The sequence below is a fragment of the Microcebus murinus genome, chromosome 18 (assembly GCF_040939455.1).
Source record: "Microcebus murinus isolate Inina chromosome 18, M.murinus_Inina_mat1.0, whole genome shotgun sequence".
Taxonomy (NCBI): Eukaryota; Metazoa; Chordata; class Mammalia; order Primates; family Cheirogaleidae; genus Microcebus; species Microcebus murinus.
The window spans coordinates 12,133,916-12,157,574 of NC_134121.1; the positions used below are offsets into that span (position 1 = coordinate 12,133,916).

Consider the following 23,659-nt stretch of genomic DNA (forward strand, 5'->3'; position numbering starts at 1 on the left):
TCAGGGATAGGGGTACTGAGTCTTGAGCAGGAGGGACACGAGAGCTAGGTCTACGCCCTCGGCAGCGGCAGCCCAGCCGGAGATCTCGGAGATGCAGGCGGTTCGGATGGCTCCGGGCGCGGGGCGGCAGCTGCTGAGGCTGGGGGGCGGAAGGTCCGTGTATGACATGAGGGACGGGGAGCAGCGGGTCTCGGTAGCCGGCCAAGACTGAACCCCTACTCCCTACAGCTCGCGGCCCGGTGCGCTCCTGGGACAGCCCCGGCTTTGCCTTGCCCGGCGACCCTATGCCAGTGCGGCCGCCCAGGTAAGTGACAGTGGGCTTAGTAGAGGGTGTCCGAACTGGGGCCGCTTCGACTCCCACCTCCCCGCTGCCGGCAGGGGTCCCTCTTCGTGCGAGTCACCTGCCGACAGCTCTGGCGCCGAAAGTAGGGGAAAGGGCAAGCCAGGGTGCCCCGGGGTGAAACTGGGTGAAAGGTAACCGACCCGCCCAGTCCCTGCCCTGTGCTCTCCTTGGCACACCGGAAGCCGCTTCATCTGTCTTGATAACCACCCCTTTCTCCAGGCAGTTCGGGACAAGTCAGACACCCTGTCTTCTGAAGCTTCGACCAGGGAAAAACGGGCTAAGGCGGTATGTAGTCCCAAGGTCGCTGGGTAGACCTAGGCCAGGGCAGACCCACCTGAGCCAGCTCCCTTCAGCTCCCTTCTCCCTGCCCAGGAATCTAAGTCCTTTGCTGTGGGGATGTTCAAGGGCCAGCTCATCACGGATCAGGTGTTCCCATTCCCGTCTGGTAAGGAAAAGATTGTCAGAGCTGGGGAGGGACAGGACGGTTTTCCCTGATAGCCTCGCCTGACCGGCCTGGTCCCCCATATTGCAGTGCTCAACGAGGAGCAGACACAATTTCTCAAAGAGCTAGTTGGGCCCGTGTCCCGTTTCTTCGAGGTGAGGAATGAATGGGGCTTGGTCCCTGATGGGGTGGGTGGAGATATTAAGGAGCTTAAATGGAGTCTGGCTGTGGCATCCATGTGCCTTCCCCAGGAGGTGAATGATCCTGCTAAGAATGACACTCTGGAGATGGTAGAAGAAACCACTTTGCAGGGCCTCAAGGAGCTGGGGGCCTTTGGTCTGCAAGTGCCCAGTGAGCTGGGCGGTGTAGGCCTCTGCAACACCCAGGTGAGGGGAGCCCTCTCTCCACTTCTTGTCATCCCCATACTCCAGCTTGGCAGATTCATCTCTTTCTTCATCCCTAGGGTTAAGGTCTCTTCCAAGCACCTGCCCTGGGGGCCTGTGAAACATACACACTCACCCCTCTAACCATAACACCATCTACATGCACCTCCTTCTGGTTCCCAAGTACTTCTAAATCTCAAGTTGGGGAATGCCTGACAAGAGGATAGTAGGAAGTCTCTCTCCTACCAGACTTTCGTGGTCTGGCTTCCTTCTCTCCACACTCATTCTGTGAGGATGGCCCACATCATGCCCTACCCTGTTGCCCATACTTTCCTGCTAAGGGCAGGTCCCATGAAGCTACTTACAGCCCCAGATGCCTGCTTCCCCTCCAGTATACCCGCTTGGTGGAGATTGTGGGCATGCACGACCTTGGCGTGGGCATTACCCTGGGGGCCCATCAGAGCATCGGTTTCAAAGGCATCCTGCTCTTTGGCACGAAGGCCCAGAAAGAAAAGTACCTCCCCAAACTGGCATCTGGTGAGACAACTCTAGGAGACCCAGGGATTGGGGGTGTCTTGGGCTTGGTACTGATTAGGCCAGTTGGCACTTAGATCACTGCATAGCTGGGCATTTTAGTTGGGGGAGGCTATAAACTGGATGTTGCCAGAGGTGTTAAGGGGGAACTGCCTGGGGAGATGAGGAAGCCAGCTGAGGGAACGCTGGTGCCCAACAGAACTCATGGTAAAGGAGACCTGTCTCCCACAGGGGAAACTTTGGCCGCTTTCTGTCTAACCGAGCCCTCAAGTGGGTCAGATGCAGCCTCCATCCGAACCTCCGCTGTGCCCAGCCCCTGTGGAAAATATTACACCCTCAATGGAACTAAAATTTGGATCAGGCAATCTTCTTCCCATTTCTCCCTTTTCCCCTCTGCCCAGTCCCGTGCCCCACTGCTCTGGGTCCTCCATGTCCTGACTGCCCTCTCATTCTTCCACAGTAATGGGGGCCTGGCAGACATCTTCACAGTCTTTGCCAAGACTCCAGTTACAGATGCAGCCACAGGGACCGTGAAGGAGAAGATCACAGCTTTTGTGGTGGAGAAGAGCTTTGGGGGTGTTACCCAGTGAGTGGGTTTGGGGAGGAAGGACCAAGGAGGCAGTCCTGTGCTCAGGACAGGTGGTTGCTACAGGTCACCTTGGGGGTGTGTACAAAAGCCAAAGCAGGTAGACAGCATGTGCCCTTTGGGATTAACATGTATAGAACTGATCTAAAGTATTAGCTCTAGCAACCAAGTCCAACGTGTGGTAGCAGGACATAGCCAGCCTCCTTAGTCCTCAGGGCATTCAGGAAGTGTTCCCAGAATACCAGCAGCAATCTGTTAAACACACCTCTGCTTTCCTATCCTGTCCTGTCACAGTGGGCCCCCTGAGAAAAAGATGGGCATCAAGGCCTCCAACACAGCAAGTGTGTTCTTTGATGGAGTACGGGTGCCAGCAGAGAATGTGCTGGGTGAAGTGGGGGGCGGCTTCAAGGTTGCCATGCATATCCTCAACAATGGAAGGTTTGGTATGGCTGCAGCTCTTGGAGGCACCATGAGAAGCATCATTGCCAAGGCGGTGAGTACCCTGCCTATGTCACTAGCTAGCCTGAGTAAAATTACTAACCTCCTTTCCATGTGTTCCTGTTCCCATGCAGGCATTCCCCAAAGCAGACCTTGCCCCCTAGCAGCTCCAGACCTGCTATGTTATTTCTCCATCCACCTTGGACCCATCCCCAGCCACTCTCAGGGAAACTGCAGAAACAGTGAACCATAATGGGATGCATGTACTCTCTTCCAGGTGGATCATGCTGCGAATCGTACCCAGTTTGGGGAAAAAATTCACAACTTTGGGCTGATCCAGGAGAAGCTGGCCCGGATGGCTACGCTGCAGTATGTGACTGAGGTGAGGGCCCCTTTCCCTGGAGCCCCTGAGGCTTTCTTCCCAGTCGGTCAGACTACAACCCCCAGCAGCACCTGGGGCAGTGGGTCTCCAGCTTTACACCAATGCCCTAGGGGATGCGGGGAGGCATAGCCAGCTCAGCTTCTGCAGAAGGACGAGAACAATACTGTTCTGCTGAGGTGCTTCCCAGAGGTGCCAGAAGTTAACTCTACCCCCACCCCACCCCTTTCAAGAAGTCAAGTGCCTGGAAGCACCAATGAACTGATTCAGGGGACCAAATGTTTAGATGTGCCTGACCTGACCACAGAGTTAAAGGTGAATGGAAGGGCCTGGGGAGCTAGGCCAGACCTGGTCTGAGAGATTTGGTGATCAGGTTGAGTCTGATGCAGCCCTTTTCAACTTTCCTTTCCATGTCCCAACCATGCAACTTCAGTCCATGGCTTACATGGTGAGTGCCAACATGGACCAGGGCTCCACAGACTTCCAGATAGAAGCCGCCATCAGCAAAATCTTTGCCTCGGTGAGGCCCCAGGCATGCTGGGAGGGAATGTCCAGTTTGGGAGATCAGCCTGGTTCTCATCTGGTTCTTTGTCCCTAGGAAGCAGCCTGGAAGGTGACAGATGAGTGCATCCAAATCATGGGGGGCATGGGCTTCATGAAGGTACAAGGTGGTCCTTTTTGCATGATCCTCAGTTGGGCTGGGAATGAGTAGGCACATCTCAGCAGGAGCTTACGATCTGTCTTCCCCGGTGGTAGGAGACTGGGGTAGAGCGTGTGCTCCGAGATATTCGCATCTTCCGCATCTTTGAAGGGACAAACGACATTCTCCGGTTGTTTGTGGCTCTGCAGGGCTGCATGGTAAGAGAGGAGAACAGGGGGGAAGAGGTGGGGAGGACAGTGAGTCCTGACTGTTGGACCCTCCTCCCTCAAAGGACAAAGGAAAGGAGCTCTCTGGGCTTGGCAGTGCTCTTAAGAATCCTTTCGGGAATGCTGGCCTCCTGCTAGGAGAGGCTGGCAAACAGCTGAGGAGGTAGGCTTAGGGGTGGGGCGGGGCGGGGCAGGGCAGGGCAGGGCGATGTATGCCAACTGACCAGTCGTTCTCCCCCTTCTTCTAAGACGGGCAGGACTGGGGAGTGGCCTGAGTCTCAGTGGAATCGTCCACCCAGAGTTGAGCCGGAGTGGAGAGCTGGTGAGTAGTCAAGGTGGGGGTGAGGCTGTGCCCAGAGCTGCTGGTGCAGCCCTTCTGAGCCCTGCACACCTTCCCCATCTTCTCAGGCAGTACAGGCTCTGGAGCAGTTTGCCACTGTGGTGGAGGCCAAGCTGATAAAACACAGGAAGGGGATTGTCAGTGAGTGAGCTCGGCCCATTCCCACCCCCCTCCCTTTTCTCTCCCTCAAATTAATGCCCCCCACCCCTCTCCCATCTACCTGACAGATGAACAGTTCCTGCTGCAGCGTCTGGCAGATGGGGCCATTGACCTCTATGCCATGGTGGTGGTTCTCTCCAGGTGAGGCAGCAGTGAGGGAGACGTGTGCCACAGGAGGGGATGGGCCAGGTCACAGCCCAGATTCATTTTCTCCTCCTGCTTCCCACCAGGGCCTCAAGATCCCTGAGTGAGGGCCACCCCACAGCCCAGCATGAGAAAATGCTCTGTGACACCTGGTGTACTGAGGTGAGACTCGGACTGCCAAGCGTAGGTGGGGTCTCAAGGCACAAGCCTGAACCCCTCCTTCCCTCTTTCCTCAGGCTGCAGCCCGGATCCGGGAGAACATGGCAGCTCTGCAGTCTGACCCCCAGCAACAGGAGCTATTCCGGAACTTCAAAAGCATCTCCACAGCCTTGGTGGAGCGAAGTGGCATGGTCACCAGCAACCCGCTCGGCTTCTAAGTACTCCCAGCCAGGCCCTGGCGTGTTATGTGCCTTTTCTTAAGCCAAAACCAAGGCCCCTTTCCCTAGGGGCCCTGGTTTGCCCTCAAGGGCCTGCTGCTCCCAGAACTGTGCCTGCTCTCAGGAGCACTTACTGCCTCACAAATTATAAAGTTTCTAACAAGTCATGCTTTGCTGCTGTCTCAGTTCTTTCCCTCAGCTGCCTGCTTCCCTCCCAAAGAAAGGAGCCAGAGGCGTGGGGAGTTTGCCTCTATTGCTTTATTTGGTGTTTTATACAAGTGACTAAAATAAATAAAGTAACAAAGGCAGCTACGTGGCCCCAAATGCCAAATACCCCAGCTTTCTTGGACTGCTGTCTAGGGTGACCAACCCACTTCCTCCCAGGGTACCACTGACCACCTCCCACACTGTGCAGCAAGGCAGAGCCGACTGGGCAACTAGAGGAGGAGGTCACATTCTGGGTTTAGAAAAGGGGTCCCAGGAGATGGGGATTCTTCATATAAAAGAGGAAATGTCTATTAAAAAAATAGTCCCCAAAATGTAAAAAAGTCTATTTTAACCCCCAAAAAGGCTTATAAAAAACAGTAAAGCTAAAAGTAACCAAAGGTCCCTTGTCTACCCCTAAGAGAAGGGGGAGGAACCAGGCACTGCTGGTGAGAGTCACAGTGGCAACAACTCCACAGCAGCTGGCAGGCTGAGCCCAGGCACTGCGAGGAGTAAGGAACATGTGATTGACAAGACACCTAATCACAAAACAGGAGCACCAAGCCGAGACTGGATGGGCCCAGGGTGGAAACCCAACAAGGCCCCACAGTGGGCTCTACATAACATCCACAAAGAACTCACTGGGGTTGCCCATGGCCATGTGGAAGCTTTGGCGGCTGGCTGTCAGTTCTGGGGGCACAGAGCCCAGGTCTCTGACTGGAGGGGCCCCCGGGGGCTGCACTGCTGGGGGTACAGGGGGTGGGGGTGGCGGCATCATGACCACCATCATGGGGTTATAGGGGAGGGCCATGCCAGGGGGTGGTCCATAGGGATGGAGCCCTGGGTGGGCTCGGAGATTGGGAGCACCCCCACTTGAGCCTCTGGAGGGGAGAGGACCCCCATCACCAGTCCCACCAGGTTCCCCACCCCATCGGATGCTGCCCCCTCTGCTGGAGGGCTCGGACTCACTGCCACTGCCGGACTTGGACTCAGGGGCCCGCTCCTCGGGCCTCCCTGTGCGTCCTGCCCCCCCATCACTTCGTGTCGACTCACTGCTCCGGCTGCCTGTGGGGGGGAGTGGGGATGGGGCAACTGAGCCCTAGCCCAGCTGCGCTGGCTTCCCACGCCCCAGCCTTTCCCCCTGGTTCCGCTCTGCTCCGCCCTCAGACCCTGGCTGTATCAGTATCTGGGGTGACTTACCCTCACTGTGCTGGCTGCTGGCACTGCCCCCACCATAGGTGTACGATGAAAGCTCATGGTAGGGTGGGGGCTGGGGGCTGTAGGGGTGCGGGGCTGGGTATTGGTAGGAGAAGGTGGGCAGAAGGGGCCAGGGGGTGGCCCCAGGCAGAGGAGCCAGGGTGTCCTGGTCTGAAGCCCCACTGGAGCCATCGTTGTCATTCAGAGACAGGTTGACTAGGTCTGGAAAGCAGGGGAAGAGAATAAGAAATCACTGCTTCAAGAGGCCATGGCCAGCCAGGTGCAGTGGCTCATGCCTGTAATCCTAGCACTCTGGGAGGCCAAGGTGGGCGGACTGCTCAAGGTCAGGAGTTCGAAACCAGCCTGAGCAAGAGTGAGACCCCGTCTCTACTATAAATAGAAATAAATTAATTGGCCAACTAATATATATACAAAAAATGAGCCGGGCATGGTGGCACATGCCTGTAGTCCCAGCTACTCGGGAAGCTGAGGCAGGAGGATTGCTTGAGCCCAGGAGTTTGAGGTTGCTGTGAGCTAGGCTGATGCCACGGCACTCACTCTAGCCTGGACAACAAAGCAAGACTGTCTCAAAAAAAAAAAAAGAGGCCATGGCCTCGAATACTGAATGGAGGGGAACTGGGACCAGACAAACCCATGATGGGGGTTAAAATGGGGGTCACAAGGGGCTCTGACAGGAAATTCCCCACCTACTGCTGCCATCGGGGCAGGGGCACAGCCAGGGCCACCACTAGCCCATATGCTCTTGTGGGTCTCAGGAAGAGGGACCTTCCTCGACAGCAGACAGAGCCCTACACGTGGTATAGGACTTGTCCAGTGGCACGTGGGAGGACGTCAAATCCCACCTGGGCCAGTGTAGGACCTAATACAGGACATGTACTGCTCAACCTGTCCTCAGTGGCCCTGGCTGGGTTTCCAGGCAAGGTCTGGGGTTGGAGAGGGAGAACAAGGCAAGCAGAGCTGAACTTCCAGGGTTGGGCCAGGGGCACTCACAACTCTCACAGCCACCGCTGAGGTCCCCGAAGACATAATAGCACTGCTCAGAGAAGGTGATCTTGTTTACGGTATGTCGGATCAGGCCTGCCTTGAGCAGCCCGCTGGCATACTTGCGAGCCTCCCGCCGCTCAGGAAAGCCCTCCACGTGATGGTAGAGCCAGTCAACCACATCAGAGCCTGGGAGCAGCCAGAGGAAAGAGGCCTCAGGGTCTCCTCCCAACTTGCCCTCACCCCTGGCTGTGCTATTCCCAGCTTTGGTCACCTCCTCCTCTCCTCCCCATGCCACCTGCCCAGGGCCCAGCTGTACCCAGAAAGGCATTAGGGATGGTGATCTTGAGCCACATGCGGTCCCGGACTTCCAGCCCCGACTCTGGAGCTGCCATCGCCTTGGTCACAGATGCCATATCTGTATGGATGGAGAGGCCCCGGCCCTCACAGCCTGGTGGAGGAGACAATGAGTTATCAGGGGTAGGACCCCCTTACACAGGAGTGGCGGGTCAGGCCACCACCGGTCAGCCTTTTGGAGGGCTGTGCTAGGGGCTTACCATCAGGCAAAGAAGATCCAGAAGTGATGGTGCTCATGGACGAGGAGCCTGGATAGGCTGGGAAGGTACCAGTCAGTGCAGCGGAGTGTGACACCCAGGCAGCAGGGTCAATTGGCTGGATGGGCTCATCTGGGACAAAGAAGGCCACCAAGATGACCACTTCTCAGTCCCAAAAAACCAGCCCTGTCCCACCCTGACTCAGACTCTGATGCCTGCCTCTACCTGGCCCCTCCTCCACCAGCCCCAGCCTCAGGCACCTCCTTGAGCATCACTCACTTCGGGGGAGGGTGAAATAGGCCTGGGGGGAGGGATCCCAGCACTTGGCCACAGTCAGCACGATGGGGCTGTGGGGAAGAGGAGGCCAGTCAGGGGGTGGTGCGGGAGGAGGCCTCAGGAGGGCAGAGGCCTGGAACAAGAATGAACTGAGAGACAGAAAGAGGGCAACAAGAAAAGAGCATATACATGGCTGGGCCAGAGGTGAGGGTGGGAAGGCTCCACAATGTGGATGACTCACCATCAAGAATAACTCTTAAAAACACACTGCTGAGTGAAACAAAGGAGTACACGCTGCACAATTCTACTCACAGAAAGTTCAAAAACAGGTGAAACTAAACTGTATTGTTTAAGGATGGTAAACTATGGGTGGTAAACTATCAAGTGAAGTGAACATTTGCCACAGTGATGTCCAAAGAAGCCAGGAGAGTGACTAACCCTACGGGGAGTGCGATGGGTGGCAACAGGAAGGGACAGTGCAGGTAGAGCTATTTCACGATCTAGGTGGTGGTAACGTGGGTATTCACTCTAAGATCATTCACTACATTATGTGTTTTCATTTCATGTATTGAGTGTTATGTCTCACCACTTATTAAAACTACAAAACAACAGGTAAAAGAGAAAAAAACAACAGGACTGAGGACCTGAGACCAACTCCGAGACTCACCCCGGCTTGTGCACAATGTCCCTCAGCACCCGTACAGCATCATCATTGCTCATGTTCTCAAAATTCATGTCATTCACCTAGACGTCGGGGGAGGTTGGTCAGAGGCAGGGTGGGATGGCTACAGAGAGCCCCTGCCCACTGGTCCTGCCCCAGCACACCTGCAAAAGCATGTCCCCTGGCTCTATGCGCCCATCGGCTGCCACAGCCCCACCCTTCATGATGGAGCCGATGTAGATGCCTCCGTCTCCCCGCTCATTGCTTTGGCCCACAATGGAGATGCCCAGGAAGTTATACTTCTCTGTGGAGACAGTTCATGTGAGGAGGGGAAGCCCCAGCTGAGGGACCATAGAGAACCCTGGAGACCAGGTCCTCCCCATTCCCCCAGCCTCAGGCTCCCTCCATACCCATGTTGAGCGTGACTGTGATGATGTTGAGAGACATGGTGGAATCCGTGACGCTGCTGAAGGATGAGCTCTGCGGTGGGAAAAGGGGAAGGAGCTGCAGTGCCCTTTAAGAACCCAGGATAAGCCTTGGGCTCTGTCTGTGTCCTAGGACTGTCTAAACTGAGGTCCATGCCCTCACCTTCTTCAAATCCCAGTCGCCCAAGGGGATCCCCCTCACCCTCTCCATGCGGGGTGGCCGCTGTTTCCTCCGTCGCCGGTGGCGCTTAAGGAGGCGGGAGGCACTGCTCTGCTCTGTGGAACTGCTGAACCTGTCAGGAGGTGGGAAGGGGAGCACTTACAGGCTGAGGTGGGCGTGGGGCCAAGAGAAAGAACAGACAGTATTGACTGGAAGGAGGGAGGACAGGGAGCTGGAAGCCCTGGGGAGATGAGTAGAGCCATACCTGCTCATGGTATCGTCCTCGTCCGAGTCCCCCAGGCTCGTACTCTCCAGCTCACTGGTCATAAGAGTAGAGGAACTCTCGTACCCAGCCAGGTGGCGCTCCAGTCTTGAGGGGCCAGCAGGCCTGTGGCCCCCAGCTGCATATGAACATGAAGCTTGGGAACCAGGCCTCCCACTCCTCACTCCCACCAAGCCCAGGGTCTGGCCCAGCCCTCCCTGGCCCCCAGGCTACCAGCCTCCAGGGCCTGCCCCTCACCGCCATGCTCACTGCTGTCTCTCCTGCGCGGCCGCTCTCGCCTCAGTGAAACTACTGACTCGGTTTCCGTCTCAGGCTCCAGATTTTCATGGCTGCTGGACATATTAGGGCTAGATGGGCAGAAATGATTTCCAACCCATGTCAGGAGAACAGGGCTCCAAATCCTCAGCTTCTCGTCCCAAGGGGTTTGGATTCCCTCGTCACCTCCCTCCCCTAGGCTCAAGAATCCAAAGGACTCACTGGAAGGATGGAGGCCTCGAGTCCCCAATGCCGCTAGTCCTCTCCGGTGGCAGAGGGGGTAACGGTGGGGGAGGAGGCACCAGTTCTGTTCGAGGCTCATGGGCTGGAGGAGCAATCTCAGGTGGGGGATTATCTGATGACACTAGCTAGAAGGATGCAAGTGATAAAAAGCAGCTCAATTGGGAGATGGGGTATAAGAGATGGCAGTAAGAGAAAGGATTTGAAAAGAGATAGAGTCTGAGAGAGCCTGGAGAACAACCCAAAAAAGCAGTAGCAAGTATTAGAGGCTCCAGAAGGAGAAGACGGAGGGGCTCTCAGGCAAAAAGCCAAGGTCTCCAACACTTGGGATGGGGAGGACTACAGACACAGAACTGAAGCTTGGAGGAGCGTGGCAGTAGTGAGGGGACTGGGTCCTCAGAGTCAGGGTCCCTTACCCAGGATACCACCCTTCCATTGAAGCAGGGGAGGCGTGCATTGTCGTCTGAAATTTCCTCTTTCACCACCCTGCCAAGAGACCAGATAGAGCTCAGTGAGCTAGACTTGCGATCCCATTCAAAGATTCTTGAAATCTTTATCCAGCTCAAGGATGTTGACTTTCTCCTGCCCTGTCCAAGTCCTCTTCTCTTATGCTGAAACAACTCACTCCTACACCCAAGAAATCTCCAAACTCAATTCCCTTTCCTTATTTCTCCTTCTCTCCTCAGTTCATCCTCAGGGGCACAGGGCTGCTACAAAGACATCCTTGAGTCTGAATCAAACCTCTCAGTCCAATTTCAAAGGCAATCCTCTGTGGTTACCAAGCTCCCCAAAATATCTAACTTAGGAGCCTTGCTGGTAGCCTCCCCTCAACCCTGTTCCTATTACTTACATACCTTTCCCCCAAAACACTTTGATCCTCATCTTGTCTCTACTCTTACACTTTCCTTTAGTTTTCTGTAATTCACTTCCAGAGAGCTGTCCAAAGCTGTTGTCTTTGCCTAGGTAAAAATACCCATTAGATCAAAAACTAGTACCTCCTCACTGGGCTGAGAGTTTCCAAGCCAGCCTTCCCATTCTCCTCATCCTCACCTGGCACAAAACTCTCCAATAACCAATGTCTTTGCTTGTTTGTTTGTTTTCTGTTTTTAGAGATGGCAGCCTCACTACGTTGCCCAGGCTGAAGGGCAGTAGCTATTCACAGGCATGATCCCACTACTGATCAGCATGGGAGTTTTGACCTGCTCCGTTTCTGACCTGGGCTTATTCACACCTCCCTTATGCAACCTTGTAGTCCCCTGCTCCCAGGAAGTCAGCATATTGATGCCTACCTTAATTCAGACACCCAACTGGCATTGCACAATACAGCTCAAGCAATCCTCCTGTTGTAGACTCCTGAGTAGCTGACACTATAGAGGTATACCACCATGCCTAATTTTTTTTCATTTTTTGAGACACAGTCTTGCTCTATTGCCCAGGCTGCAGTACAGTGGTGTGATGATAGCTCACTGCAGCCTTGAACTACAGGTCTCAAGCGATCCTCCCAGCTCAGCCTCCCAAGTAGCTGGGACTACAGGCATGAGCAGCTCTGCACCTATATGCTTGGCCTGACAGATCCCAAAGCCCAGGATTGGAGGTCATATCTTCCATGGATTCCTTGAGGTGGACTGGACTTGCCTCTTCTTCTCAACCACAAAATCAAATTGTTAACATTTTGTTCAACACTATGTATTGGCCACACAGCACAGTATCTAATACTTAGCAGGCATTAACATGTATTTGTTAAGTAAATTAATAAACATATAAACCACGAGACTCTAAGCCCTAGTTCCTCCTCTCTCTCTTTCTTTTACATACACATCCTCAACCCCAAATAAGGACATCTTGTTTGATTAACCCTTTAGCCTAACATGGTTCTGGGAGCCTGGATATAAGCCAATTTAATCCACCCATCAATGTGACAAGACAACTCAGTCACTACCAATTTGTCTAAGCATAAATTAGTATTCTTCCCAGCATAACCCAATCTTAACATAGCTCAATCTACTCCAAGACAAATTATTCTGTATCATCATAACCTAGTTTATGGACTAGCCAGTTTCAATACTAATAACGACAATCACCACTCATGCACCTAAACTAAGCATTTTATTCTGGGATTATTTCTGTGTCATAGAGGAAGAGATCAAGGAATAAAGTTAAATAAATTACTCAAGATTACACTGCTGACAAATAAAAGAATCTTGATTTAAATCCAAGACAACTTCCAAGATAGCATCACTCTCCTAATATAGAACAATTTTTCCAGGTACAGTCCAGTTTGTTCAATTCTTCTAGAACCCACACTATCCCAAACTTAATCTAACCTGCCTTCAAAAAAGCAGGAGGTTGGGCTGGGTGTGTGGATCGCTCTAGATCTGGAGTTTGAGACCAGCCTGAGCAAGAGCGAGACCCGGTCTCTACTAAAAATACAAATTAATTGGCCAACTAAAAATATATAGAAAAAATTAGCCGGGCATGACGCATGCCTGTAGTCCCAGCTACTCTGGAGGCTGAGGCAGGAGGATTGCCAGAGCCCAGGAGTTTGAGGTTGCTGTGAGCTAGGCTGACGCCACGGCACTCACTCTAGCCAGGGCAACAGAGTGAGACTCTTGTCTCAACAAAACAAAACAAAAACAGGAGGTTGAGGACCCAGAGGGCTCAGTCCCAAAGGCCATAAACACAAAAGAGCTTACTCTCCATTATTTACAGTCCCAGTCTAGCCCAGGATAGCCCAGAATGTCCCAAATTCCCCCAAGATAGCCCAATCTATTCCAGCACAGCCCACGATGTATCAACATGCTGCTGCATGCACCAATATAGACTAGAATATCCCAATACAGCTGTCTATACTAGCATAGGCCCAAACAGCCTTGTCTGCCCCTACACTGAGCGCCCCAATAAAACCATGTCTGATCCCAAGAGAAACAAGGATTAACCAATAAATCCAGTAGAGTCCAGAATGGCCTGTTTTTCCAGGATAATCCTAGAACATCCTAATAGAGCATTCTTTGCATTAGTATAGACTAATTAGAATAACCAAAACAATCCTATCTGCCCTAGTATTGGCCAGATTGTCACAAAGTTACCCCCATGTAGCCCAATCTATATTAAGAAAATCCAGAATATGTAGCCTGTGTGCTACAAGACTGTTCAGAACGTATTAAACTACCAGAAGATAGATTAATCTATTCAGTATAGTCCAGAATATCCCAAAATTAACCAGTGTGCCCTATCTATTCCTGTGTAGCCTAATCTTCCCTAACCTGCTTTAGTATACCCCAATTTGTCCTCCTATAGAGCTCCGAGTCTCGATCTGTTCAAGCATAACCTTGTCCATCCTGGGATAGCCAATCTACCTCAGCATAGTACAACCGCGCTCCACCATAGCCAGAAGATTCTAGTATGGCCCAGAACAGATGTGTGCCCCACCATGTCGTCCAATCCACCCTAGCACTGCTCCTATCGGTCCCATCTAGGCCTCGCGCTCACCCGAAATCCTGATCCATAGACTTGAAAAAGTACTTAGCGCCCGCGGGCCGCTGCAGAACGCTCTTGAAATCGCCGAGGGTGATGCGCTCGGCGGGGACGGGGATCTTCACCAGGTAGGGCGTCTCTTCTTCATCCAGGTGGTAAATCACCTTCGTCTCCCCGACCCCACAGCCCCCTGTGCTGCTGCCCGCCATGGTCTCGCCCGCGCGCTCCCGGGATCCACCGCCCACCCAACGGGGCTAATCGCCCCCGCCGCGCCTGCGCACACTCGCAAACCGACGCGCGAGCGCGGACAAGACCAACCCAAAACCCTAGAGATGGAAAGGGAAGAAGGTGGGGGGGGGCTCAGCGCGGTGGCGGCGAGGGGCGGAGCGGCCCGTGGGATGCGACCCAAAGCCGCGTACTCGGCCGCCGCCGCGCGCCACTGCCGCCGACCTCGCGAGCGCCCTCCAGGTCCCCGCCCATCTCTCCCCATGTCACGTGACATAAGCCCGCCCACCCCGCGCTCCTCTGCCGTCCTCGCCACGTGAATCTATTGAGTCACGTGACCCGCCCCACTCACCAGCGCCCCCGCCACGTGACCGCTGCCTTCAGCTACGACCTCCCAGCCCTAAACAGTCCCGCCCCCAAACCTCTCCTGGCCGGGGTCCTGAGAGCACCCAGATTAAACTGGAGTCTGCCCTCAGGAAACAGGCAACGGCTGGCACCCCGGTTTACCCCACTCAGGCGGGAACGCGAAACAACTCTGACCAGCGGGAGTGTTAATGCAGAGACTGATAGTGGGGATAGTGGAAGGGCCTAGACTGGTGTTGGGACAGAAACATCCGATTAAGGGCTAGGGTTGGCTACTCCAGAGTATCTTAAGGGTGACCCACAGGCGTGTCATTTTTGAATTGTATTTTGAGGTGGGTTTTAGGCCCACCTCCAGCCAGTCTTCAGCCGGCTTTTCCAAAGCCTCCCTCCCAAGCAGGACAGTCAGTGAGGGCTAAAAACACGAAAGAGCCCACTCTGCTTTATTTACAACACGCAGGCTGTCTGTACAAACTGCTGGCCAATATTAAAAACAAAAAAGGTGAGTGAGAATCATCACCTTTCTGCTTTCCTTCCTTGCTTGGCCAGGCTATAGTACTCCACCTTTGAGCTACCATGCCCAAAAGAGGAAGTCCAAAATTAAAAATACAACCGGTGGAGAAGAAAATAAATGGGGAGTGAAATAGAAGAAAAGATGAGGGAGGGGAGTGCTATATTTACACTAGAGTTTTATAGACAACTGTCCCATTCCATCCCAATTCCAACCCAGGCCCAGAAAGTGATGGGTGACAGGACCAAGAGACAGATTATGTGTCTACAGACCCAGCCAGCCTCCCACCCCCAACTGTAATGGGTCGATTTCAAGTTCACAGAGTGGGGAAGATAGATCAGGTAGGAATTTGAGACACTTATTTTCAAACAAGTCTCCTTTGAGAATTCCTGCCTTGAAAAGGGGACAGTATCCAAGCTCCAGGGGGTAGGCTGAGGACCCTGAGGCTCAGTTCCCAAGTCATGTTGTCATTTGAAAGTTCCAGCTTAAAGTTATCGCTGTCAGGGTTCTCCAGATTTTGGAGGGCCCCCTAACCGCCGGGCCTCTGGCCGCAGTTCCTTGCATTTCTGGCAATAAAAGAAGTCAGGGACATTGGTCTTCTTAATCTTAGCACAGGAGAGGTGGATCCACGTCCCACACAGGCTGCACTCAATCATGGGCCGCCCTGCAAAGGGCTTTCGGCAGTAACACGTGATCAGATCCCATGAATCATCACCTAGGGAAAAGAAGGTTTGTTTGGTGTTCTGCCTAAGCTCTTGGATCCAAAACACCCCCAACCCCTCACCCCAGCTGCCTCTTGGTAGCCCCAAACCTCTCACCTGATTCTACCATGATGTCCTCATCCATTACCCGCATTTCACCTTCACTAGAGCTGGCATCTCCATCTTGGCTTGTCTCAGTGCTGCCCACCTCCTTGCTTTCACTGTCGGTGGGAGGGGCTCCTTCAGGGTGCACTGTGGCAGGGGGCCTAGGAGCCTCGGGGGGTGTTGGGAGCACAGGGGCTGGGGCTTCACCCCCTACCACTGCTGCCATCTCCTCCTCATCATCATCATCTTCCTCTTCCTCCTCCTCTTCAGAGTCTGTATCACTGGGGGGTGCCCTGGGAGGCCCAGGAGGTGGGAGTCTATCTCCTCGATCTGCCTTTTTTAACTTCCGCTTCTTGCTCTTTTTGATTCGAGACCTCTTTTCCCCATCACCAGGAGCTGGCCGAGGCCTCCGAAGCACCCCAAAGCCAGCCCCTGATCCTGGCCCCAACTTTCGGTTTTTTCGGTCCTTCTTTCGAGGAGGCTGGGAAAGGTCTCCCTGGGAAAGGGGCACTGGGGTGAGAGCAGCAGAGGGCCGGGAGGGATGTGTCAGGGATGTGGGGGACAGTGGAGATGCCACTTTGGGCCCATCCAGATCAAAAAGAGAGTCCTTGAGCTTCATCTTCTCAAGCAGAGTGGCACTGTCAGGGGCCTGGAGACGAGAGAAAGTGGACCTTGGGGGTCCTGGCTGGGTGGGACCTGCTTGGGCAGCTCTCCTCTTAGATGACTTTGCTTTCTTGACAAAGGTCTGGATGGTTCGAAGATCTGAGGGGGCCGAGTCCCAGCCATCACTGTCTGCTGCACTCTCACCTCGCAATGGAGAGCTGGAGCCAGAGGCTGGCCAGTCACTTTCCTTAAAAGGAGTAAAAGACTGGGATTAGTAGGAGCCCAGTGTCATCTCAACCCCTCCACAAACCCAGTCTGAAAACCAGGGCCTAGATCTACCCTAAAATATCCTACTCAACCACCAAATCTCACTGCACTCAGAAAACTTACTACCACACCAATTCCCATCAGCATCTCCCTCTGTCATGTGCCCTCCACCCTCAAGATCTAACCATCTCCCCACTGCCCCCACAGGGCCTTTGAACACTGTATTCCCCAAGCTACAGCCATATTTCTATCCCTGTATTTCTGTACTCCCTCCTTTGTTACTATTTTCAGCTTCCTAAATTTAGTGAAAAACACCTTCCAAAACCATGCCAAAACCTTGACCAAAGCCTCTAAGTCCCCTCTGCCTATCATTGCAGCTCAAACTAGCTATCTCCTCTCTCCATACCAGCTTTCCTACCCCACCTCTAAGAGTTCCAACTTCCCTTGTCTTACATATAATTTCTGAGAGGCTCCTCCCATAAAGTAATACAGTCCCATTTCCGCAACAGCCCCTCTATAGTCCTAGGATACCAGCCTTAAGTCAGTCGTCCTCCTGTCCCTACCTCTTTGCTAGGGGGGATGTAACCAGCGTAGGCTAAAACAAAACTGCAGAATTTGTTGAAATCCTCTATTGTTCTCCGCCGTTTCTCTGGTGGCTGAAAGGAAGGAAACATGGATAACATGGAATCTAGACACGAGTTTAAGAAGGGCCCTAAGTGAGAAATCTAGAAAGGGCAGAGAAGGGTTAGGGGAAAGAGGGAATGTCAGGCAGTGATACTATACTGCAAAGGTAAAGGAAAACTCACCTGAGTCTCTGGTTTAAGGGTCGGAGGTGGATCTGTAAAAGCAATAAAAGCTGAGTCAAGACATTAAGAAGCAATCTGTGTAAAAGCTCAACTCTAAACCCTGTCGGCCGCAAGTGAACCCCCTCCTCTCCCGGGTCCCAGGGCCAAGCGAGCAGGCCCCCAGCTGTGATGGACCCGCCCCTGCTCCCCCTTCCGCCCTACGAGGGGCGGAGCCTGGGCGCGGCGCCCTCTCAGGCCTCGTTATAGCGCTCCCCTTCCCCCAACCGGAGGCCCGGCGCCCCGCCCCCCCAACACACGGTTTCTCTATAGACTCTAGTCTACTCGGATCTCTCAGCGCCCCACCCCGCCATACCGCTCCCAGGACCGAGCCCAGGCCGCCGCCCGCCCGCCCCCAGTCCTTCACACGCGCTCGGAGACCCAAGTTCCTACCCGACCGCGCTCTACCGCCTCGGGCCCTCTGAGACCGCACACGCCGCCCGCCGGCCCCCAGGGTCCAGGATGACCACGCTGAACCGCTCCCCGCCCTCCGGCCCTTTCCCTTCTACTCGAGCACGAGGCCCGACGCGCCCCTCACCCCCACCCCAAACAACACACAGGCACACACATCCAACGCTACTTCGCGTCCGGGACAGACCAAAGAGCTCCAACCCGGACGCGGCCCCACCTGCCCCCCACACCGCGCTCCCCACAATTTCGTCGTCCCTCCGCCCCCATCCGGGGCTTTGGCCCCTCCCCGTCTCGAGCTCCTCGGGCTCCCTGCCGGGCCCCCGGGCCCTGTTCCGAGCTCTCTATGACCGACGCACCCCCCCACCCCCGTACTCACCAAGTCACCAAGCCACGGACCCCCTAAACTCTAGCCCCCTCCCCCCAACAAGATACTTTCTCCACAGCAGCCCCTGCTACTGCCGCCGCTGCCCCCTCATCCTCCGCAACTCCCAGGCTCTAACCCTCACGAACCAACACCCCCCACACACACAAGTCGCCGGTCCTAACCCCCCCACCCCGCCCCACCGCCCCCTTCAACTACCCACCTCGCCTCGCTTCCCCACTCTCTCTCCCCACAACTAACCCCCACTACAGGTCCCTCTACCGCAGACAATACCCAGACCCTCTCTTCTCCCCACAACTACCTGCCCACCCCTCCAACAATCACCGGGCTATCCTCCGGCGGCAACTACTCGGCGCTCCGGCACCGCAGCCACAAACTCCCCCACCTCGGCGAACTACTGGGCCCCTCACTCAGTCTTGTTGTACGTCTTCCCTCCTCAACAACTCTCCGGCCCTCAGATTCCCCCAGCTCCAGGGCCCCAACCTGCCGGTGGCCCTTTCGGCCCCTAACCCCCGAAGCTCCGGGTTTCCAGCTCCTATCCTTCGCTCCCCCACCTCCCCCCACACACAGTGTCTGATCACCAACTACCTCAACCCAGTCTTCCACTCCTCTTTCTCCAAGGTCTCTCAACTCGTCGTCCTCCCACCTCCAGGGCCAGGCCCCCGACCCCCTCCCTACACTCCCCCGCTGAGCTCCGGGGCTCGACCTCCAAGTTTGCCAATTGCTTTCTCGCCCACCCCCCGCCGGTTCAGCGCTCGGTGCCGGTCGAGACCTCACCTTCGGGACTGGGCTCCGCCATGGCTTCCAGCATCGCCCCCTCCCCTCCTCCTGGTCCGGCGCCCCCCTCCCCTGAGCCGGGAATCCCAGTGCCGCCTCTAGTGCTCTGGTGCTTCTACTGCTTCGCTCCACAGAAGTATCCACCTCAGCCTGGTCGAGACTCAAGTCCGCTAGCCGCTGCCGCCACCTCCCTCTACCACTGCCTCCCGCACTCCCGGACCGGGGCCCCCTCCCCCCGCGCCGCCGGCCGCCTGCTCCCTCCTCCTCTTCTCTCTTCCCTCCCTCCTCTTCTCTCCCCCCTCCCTCCGCCGGCGCCGAGGCGCAATGCACCAAGGGGTTTGTAGTTCGTCCGGGGACAGCGGAAAGAGGACTGCATAAGCCTCTAGAACTTCAGTTCCCAGCAAGCCATATGTTGGCGCAGGCGCACTACGCCGCTCCCCTCCCCCGGGGAGTGGCGGGGGTACTGGGAGCAAGACGATAGCGCGGAAGAGCACGCGCAGGCCCCTGGGAAATGTAGGCTGGGCGGGACCAAAAAAAAAAAAAGAGGAAGAAGCATTAGAACTCTCGGCCACCATACTGCCTTTCTGCATAGTCTTTCTCCACTTGGGGACCGCCCCACTTCCGGCCAGTCGGAGAAATGATTGTCGGGACATGAAGTTCTTCTGGTGATAATGGCGCCCTCCTCCCAGTTTTCTCCCTCCCTCAGATTCCACTCCACTGGATCGCACACGCCGACAGTCTGGCCAAGAGACATGCAACTAAAAACAGTCCTTTTACCGGCCCCCACTCACGAAAATCTCCTGCTCTTTAATCGAAAACGCTATAACAAATTTGGATGACTAAATTTGACTGGCTTTAAAAAACAAAATTAAAAAACTAATCTGGATGTTTTTATCTAAAACAGGTACTTTCAAACATTCTTTTGTAAGAACCCACAGTAAAAAATAGAATTTTTTTATATCAATATTTTTAACATTTAGTTCTATATACGTATTTTATATACACATACATAGGCTGGGCCTGGTGGCTGATGCCTGTAATCTTAGCACTTTGGGAGATGGAGGTGGGAGGATCGCTTGAGTCCAGGAGTTCCACACCATCCTGAGCACCATAGTTGAGACCCTGTTTCTACAAAACATAGAAAAATTAGCCAGGCATGGTACCACACACCTGCAGTCCCAGCTACTCAGGAGGCTGAAGCAGGAGGGTCACTTAAGCCCAAAAGTCTGAGGTTGCAGTGAGCTGTGACCCCACTGCACTCAAGCCTGGGCAAAAGAGTGAGAGCCTGTCTCAAAATAAATAAATATTGGCCAGGCACAGAGGTTCATGCCTATAATCCTAGCACTCTGGGAGGCCGAGGCAGGTGGATGGTTTGAGTTCAGGAGTTCGAGAGCAGCCTAAGCAAGAGCGAGACCCCGTCTCTACCAAAAATAGAAAAATTAGCCGGACATGGTGGCGTGTGTCTGTAGTCCCAGCTACTCAGGAGGCTGAGGCAGAAGGATTGCTTGAGCCCAGGAGTTTGAGGTTCCTGTGAGCTAGGCTGATGCCACGGCACTCTAGCCCATGCAACAGAGTGAGACTTTGTCTCAAAAAAATAAAGAAAGAAAGAAAGAAAATTTCATGAAACGATACTCAGAGTGTTCCATGACAACAAAATCACCCCTGTACAGAGACAGGGAAAAGCCCAACGTGAACAGAATAAACCAAAATATACTTCTATCCCTCCAACCTGTACCTACTCCTCCTCTTTCCCCACCACTGAAGCCCATGACACCTCCACGAAACTAAAAAACAAAAGGGTGACGGGGCAACACGAGGCAAAATTCAGTTCAGCTTGGTGGTTTCCTCTTTATTGATGTGCCTCCTACTTTCCCCCCACAATTTCAGTCCCTTCCAACTACCCCCATTAAAAAAAGGTAGTGAAAGGAAGGGATTGCTGGGGTTCGGAGCCCCTAGGGCAGTTAGAAAGGGAACAGAAACCAAAACAATCACTGGATGTGACTGAGATTGACAATCAAGAAATCTAAAGCAGAATGGGAAAGGTGAGCAGAGAAAGGGAAAGAAAGGAGAAAGGAGAGGTACAAGAGGCCATCTCCTCCATTACCCCTCCTGCTAAGAGGAGCTGGAGAGAAGACCTTAAACATTAAGAAGTGCAGGTCCTGAAGAAAAGAGGTGGTGTTTCAGCCTGAAGGAGGAGGAGGAAGTCAAGGAAGAGGGGCCACCTCTCTCTTTGTAGAATGAGAACCCCCCCCACACCTCAGGGGCAGCAGCTTCACAGACCGTAGACACTTTCATCACTGTAGGCAATGTATAGAAAGAAGTCTTCTTCATGGTGTTCCTGGGGTGAAAGTAGAAAATGGTGTTCAGGCAACCAGGTTTCAGTTACTTGAACCAACCACCAGCCAGACATGTTCTTCAAAAACTATTTTTGAAGACCTCCAAAACCAATGCCTGACTCTCTCCCTCACTGACTCCATGTGCAAGCAACCAAGCAGATATCATTCCTATAGCAATTCTGAGCAAAAGATCTCAAAGTGTTCTCTGCTGCCTTCCAAAGGGGAGGAGGACCTGGGGGAGTACTGATCAGAACCATTCCTTCAGTTCACTGTTCTCTTCCCTTCTCTCTACTCACAATGTCCTCTTTAAACCCCCAACCTAAAACTATCATGAAATTTTAAGACAAGCTAGCCACCTAATCCAAGAACTGCTAATCTAACACTTTCTTTCCCTCAAGATCTTCCAAGACTCCTCCCCAAAGCCTACACTGCTTCCTAGTTGCCATACCTGGTATAGCTGACCCATCGTGGCACTGGTAGGTGGAATGACATTGTTGACAAAGAAGAACAAGGCATCCTCAGCTCGGAGATGAATTCGCTTCCGGATCAGGAAGTAGAACTGACCAACTGCCAAAGATACAAGGTACAAGAAAGTCACAGAAATCATAAATACCTTCAAAAGAACAGCTGGTAGGTGGAGCCTCCTCCCACAGAGATTGTACTCCCACCCACAGAAAGCAAAGCTGGGTCTTGGGTCAGGTTCCCACCTGTGAGATCAGAAGGCACCAGGTATTTCTTTTTGTCCAGGTCTCCTATTCGAGCTTTGGGAGCCTTTTCTACTATCACCTGATAAAGGAAAAATGAAAATTAGGAAACATAAGGCATACAACCCTGCAGCTCCACCTGTCAAGAATTCAAGCAACAATATTCCTAGCACCTAAATCTACCCCAGACTAATTTCTTTGTCTCTGCACACGCGGTACAGCAGAGTGTCAGAGATCCTGACCCCACCGACTGTAGCTACCTAAATAAATACCCAGGATCAAGCCCTGAACAGGGCGCCATAATAAATAAACAACTCTTTCAATCATAGACGACTTGTCTGGGCCAACTAGAGCTTCAACCTCGCAATCCTAGCTAACTGGGGGGATGACCATGTGAAGCTCGGGCTGTCAAACTCCCTAAGGCCTCCACTCACACGAATGCCAAGGTTTCTCTCTCCCGTCCACATCCCCTCATCCTCCGCTCTATCGCTACCCCACTCCTTTCACCCTCGGTCCCAGGGACAGCAGTTTCAGGCTCGCTACGAAGCCCACCACAGCCGGCAGCCAGATCCCCGCGCAGCCAGTCCCGGACCCAAACCCAGGCTGTGGCGTCAGCGTCAGCGTCCCAAGTCCTCGGCCCTGGCTACTGTCCTCACCGGGACCCGGTCGGGGTATTTCTTTCGGATCTTCTCGCCTTCAGAGCGGCGCTTCTCGAACGGATGCTCTTCTTTGTACACGAACTTCATCCTCCCGGGAACCGGGCTGGACCGGGCTGGGCTGCGGGAACCCGGCGGGGGGGGGGGGCCGGGACGGGGGGCGGTGGCGACGCCGGCGACGCGCGGGCGGATTCAGCGGAGCGATCCACGAATTTGCGCCACTTCCCTATTCACCAACCCCGCCCCCAGCTATCGGGGGCAGCCCAACCTGCTAAGATACGCCTCTAGCCCAGCGGCAGCAACGCTGCCAGCGTAGCACCACCCACTGACCGCCCCCCTCACGCCATCGGCGTAATCGCTTTGGCATCGATTTGTGAACTACGCAAGCGACGTAGCAAAGGTGGCTGGCCTTTGCTATTGTGGAAAATAACTAAAAACCCATTTTCTGACCTTCCGCCCCACACCCACAAAGCTGGGAATGAAAAGAGGTAAGAGATGGTAATCATAATATGACTTGGTTCGCCAAGTTCTTTTCGGAAATAACATAGAACAGCAGACAAGTACAAGGTTAGCTATTCACGAAACGTGTTGCTACGCTGAAGGCGGCCGTTGACAACAAAACAAAATAGTACCCAAGTGGCTGAGAAGGTCTCCAGAAATAAAAGGCCAAAAAGGAAACAGATGTCTGGAGAGACGTATAGCACGCTAAGTTCCAGGAGTGGACCAATAGTGACTGTGAAGGAGGTCCGAAAGGTAGGAACTACGCCAGCGCGGAGGAACACTTTCATGGACTGTATGACCGAATCATGTGATCTCAGAGGAGGGCGGAGCGTCACGTGGCGGGTGCAAGGATGTAGAGCCGGCTTCGAGAAGGAAGAGGAGGAGGGCGCAGCGGAGGTGGAGTCCGTGGGGCTAGAGCCGGGAGGGAGGCCTGTCCCGCCCGAACGGTGGCTGTCGCGGTCGTGGGCACCAGCCGCCTGGGGGCAGCGCCCGCTTAGGCTGTCCACGTCAGTCCTGCAGGCCAAGCCTGGTCTTTCTCCAACTATATGCCCTTCG

At 54.1% G+C, this 23,659-nt stretch overlaps 4 protein-coding genes across 6 annotated transcripts; 1 reads left to right on the plus strand and 3 right to left on the minus strand.

Annotated features, from left to right (window-relative positions):
• The first annotated feature begins 12 nt into the window (after positions 1–12).
• ACADVL (acyl-CoA dehydrogenase very long chain) lies at positions 13–5,159 on the plus strand. 2 transcript variants are annotated; one of them, XM_075994112.1, is made up of 20 exons: positions 13–153; positions 229–304; positions 563–628; positions 697–788; positions 876–940; positions 1,037–1,171; positions 1,561–1,705; positions 1,934–2,063; positions 2,163–2,288; positions 2,583–2,781; positions 3,004–3,108; positions 3,539–3,625; positions 3,704–3,766; positions 3,862–3,963; positions 4,038–4,135; positions 4,222–4,294; positions 4,381–4,453; positions 4,540–4,612; positions 4,702–4,777; positions 4,852–5,159. In XM_075994112.1, exons 2-20 carry the CDS (start codon positions 285–287, stop codon positions 4,990–4,992), a joined length of 1,869 nt encoding a protein of 622 aa, XP_075850227.1. In that variant the 5' UTR covers positions 13–153; positions 229–284; the 3' UTR covers positions 4,993–5,159. The 2 variants fall into 2 exon arrangements, with proteins under 2 accessions (XP_075850227.1, XP_012632557.1); XM_012777103.3 differs by having other exon boundaries at positions 716–788.
• A 73-nt stretch (positions 5,160–5,232) lies between these two features.
• On the minus strand, positions 5,233–14,151 carry DVL2 (dishevelled segment polarity protein 2). Of its 2 annotated transcripts, none has more exons than XM_012777052.2 (15): positions 13,739–14,151; positions 10,666–10,735; positions 10,232–10,377; positions 10,004–10,101; positions 9,737–9,872; positions 9,514–9,604; positions 9,297–9,366; positions 9,051–9,190; positions 8,893–8,969; positions 8,229–8,296; positions 7,953–8,081; positions 7,715–7,846; positions 7,405–7,584; positions 6,397–6,615; positions 5,233–6,261 (listed from the first exon to the last, which is right to left on the minus strand). In XM_012777052.2, the coding sequence occupies exons 1-15, from the start codon at positions 13,930–13,932 to the stop codon at positions 5,813–5,815; spliced, it is 2,199 nt and encodes a 732-aa protein (XP_012632506.1). In that variant the 5' UTR covers positions 13,933–14,151; the 3' UTR covers positions 5,233–5,812. The 2 variants fall into 2 exon arrangements, with proteins under 2 accessions (XP_012632506.1, XP_012632495.1); XM_012777041.2 differs by having other exon boundaries at positions 9,992–10,101; positions 13,739–14,150.
• Positions 14,152–14,734: 583 nt separating this feature from the next.
• PHF23 (PHD finger protein 23) lies at positions 14,735–19,147 on the minus strand. Its single transcript, XM_012776920.3, has 5 exons — positions 18,908–19,147; positions 17,302–17,333; positions 17,059–17,151; positions 15,638–16,475; positions 14,735–15,534 (listed from the first exon to the last, which is right to left on the minus strand). The coding sequence occupies exons 1-5, from the start codon at positions 18,939–18,941 to the stop codon at positions 15,320–15,322; spliced, it is 1,212 nt and encodes a 403-aa protein (XP_012632374.1). The 5' UTR covers positions 18,942–19,147; the 3' UTR covers positions 14,735–15,319.
• Positions 19,148–20,735: 1,588 nt separating this feature from the next.
• On the minus strand, positions 20,736–22,777 carry GABARAP (GABA type A receptor-associated protein). The gene is made up of 4 exons (XM_012776891.3): positions 22,604–22,777; positions 21,951–22,029; positions 21,692–21,810; positions 20,736–21,245 (listed from the first exon to the last, which is right to left on the minus strand). Exons 1-4 carry the CDS (start codon positions 22,691–22,693, stop codon positions 21,180–21,182), a joined length of 354 nt encoding a protein of 117 aa, XP_012632345.1. The 5' UTR covers positions 22,694–22,777; the 3' UTR covers positions 20,736–21,179.
• Between the last annotated feature and the right edge of the window lie 882 nt (positions 22,778–23,659).

Excerpts from the sequence above, each read along its gene's own strand:
- ACADVL (XM_012777103.3), top strand. The coding sequence starts at position 92 with ATGCAGGCGGTTCGGATGGCTCCGGGCGCGGGGCGGCAGCTGCTGAGG. Across the intron at positions 941-1,036 it reads CCGTGTCCCGTTTCTTCGAG|GAGGTGAATGATCCTGCTAA; the intron begins GTGAGGAATGAA and ends TGCCTTCCCCAG. Across the intron at positions 4,454-4,539 it reads ACACAGGAAGGGGATTGTCA|ATGAACAGTTCCTGCTGCAG; the intron begins GTGAGTGAGCTC and ends TCTACCTGACAG.
- DVL2 (XM_012777041.2), bottom strand. The coding sequence starts at position 13,932 with ATGGCGGGCAGCAGCACAGGGGGCTGTGGGGTCGGGGAGACGAAGGTG. Across the intron at positions 8,082-8,228 it reads CTATTTCACCCTCCCCCGAA|ATGAGCCCATCCAGCCAATT; the intron begins GTGAGTGATGCT and ends TCTTTGTCCCAG. Across the intron at positions 6,616-7,404 it reads CAGCGGTGGCTGTGAGAGTT|ACCTAGTCAACCTGTCTCTG; the intron begins GTGAGTGCCCCT and ends CCTGCTTTCCAG.
- PHF23 (XM_012776920.3), bottom strand. The coding sequence starts at position 18,941 with ATGCTGGAAGCCATGGCGGAGCCCAGTCCCGAAG. Across the intron at positions 17,334-18,907 it reads GGCGGAGCCCAGTCCCGAAG|ATCCACCTCCGACCCTTAAA; the intron begins GTGAGGTCTCGA and ends TTGCTTTTACAG. Across the intron at positions 15,535-15,637 it reads GGACATCATGGTAGAATCAG|GTGATGATTCATGGGATCTG; the intron begins GTGAGAGGTTTG and ends TCTTTTCCCTAG.
- GABARAP (XM_012776891.3), bottom strand. The coding sequence starts at position 22,693 with ATGAAGTTCGTGTACAAAGAAGAGCATCCGTTCGAGAAGCGCCGCTCT. Across the intron at positions 21,811-21,950 it reads GGTGCCTTCTGATCTCACAG|TTGGTCAGTTCTACTTCCTG; the intron begins GTGGGAACCTGA and ends TATCTTTGGCAG. Across the intron at positions 21,246-21,691 it reads CGATGGGTCAGCTATACCAG|GAACACCATGAAGAAGACTT; the intron begins GTATGGCAACTA and ends CTTTCACCCCAG.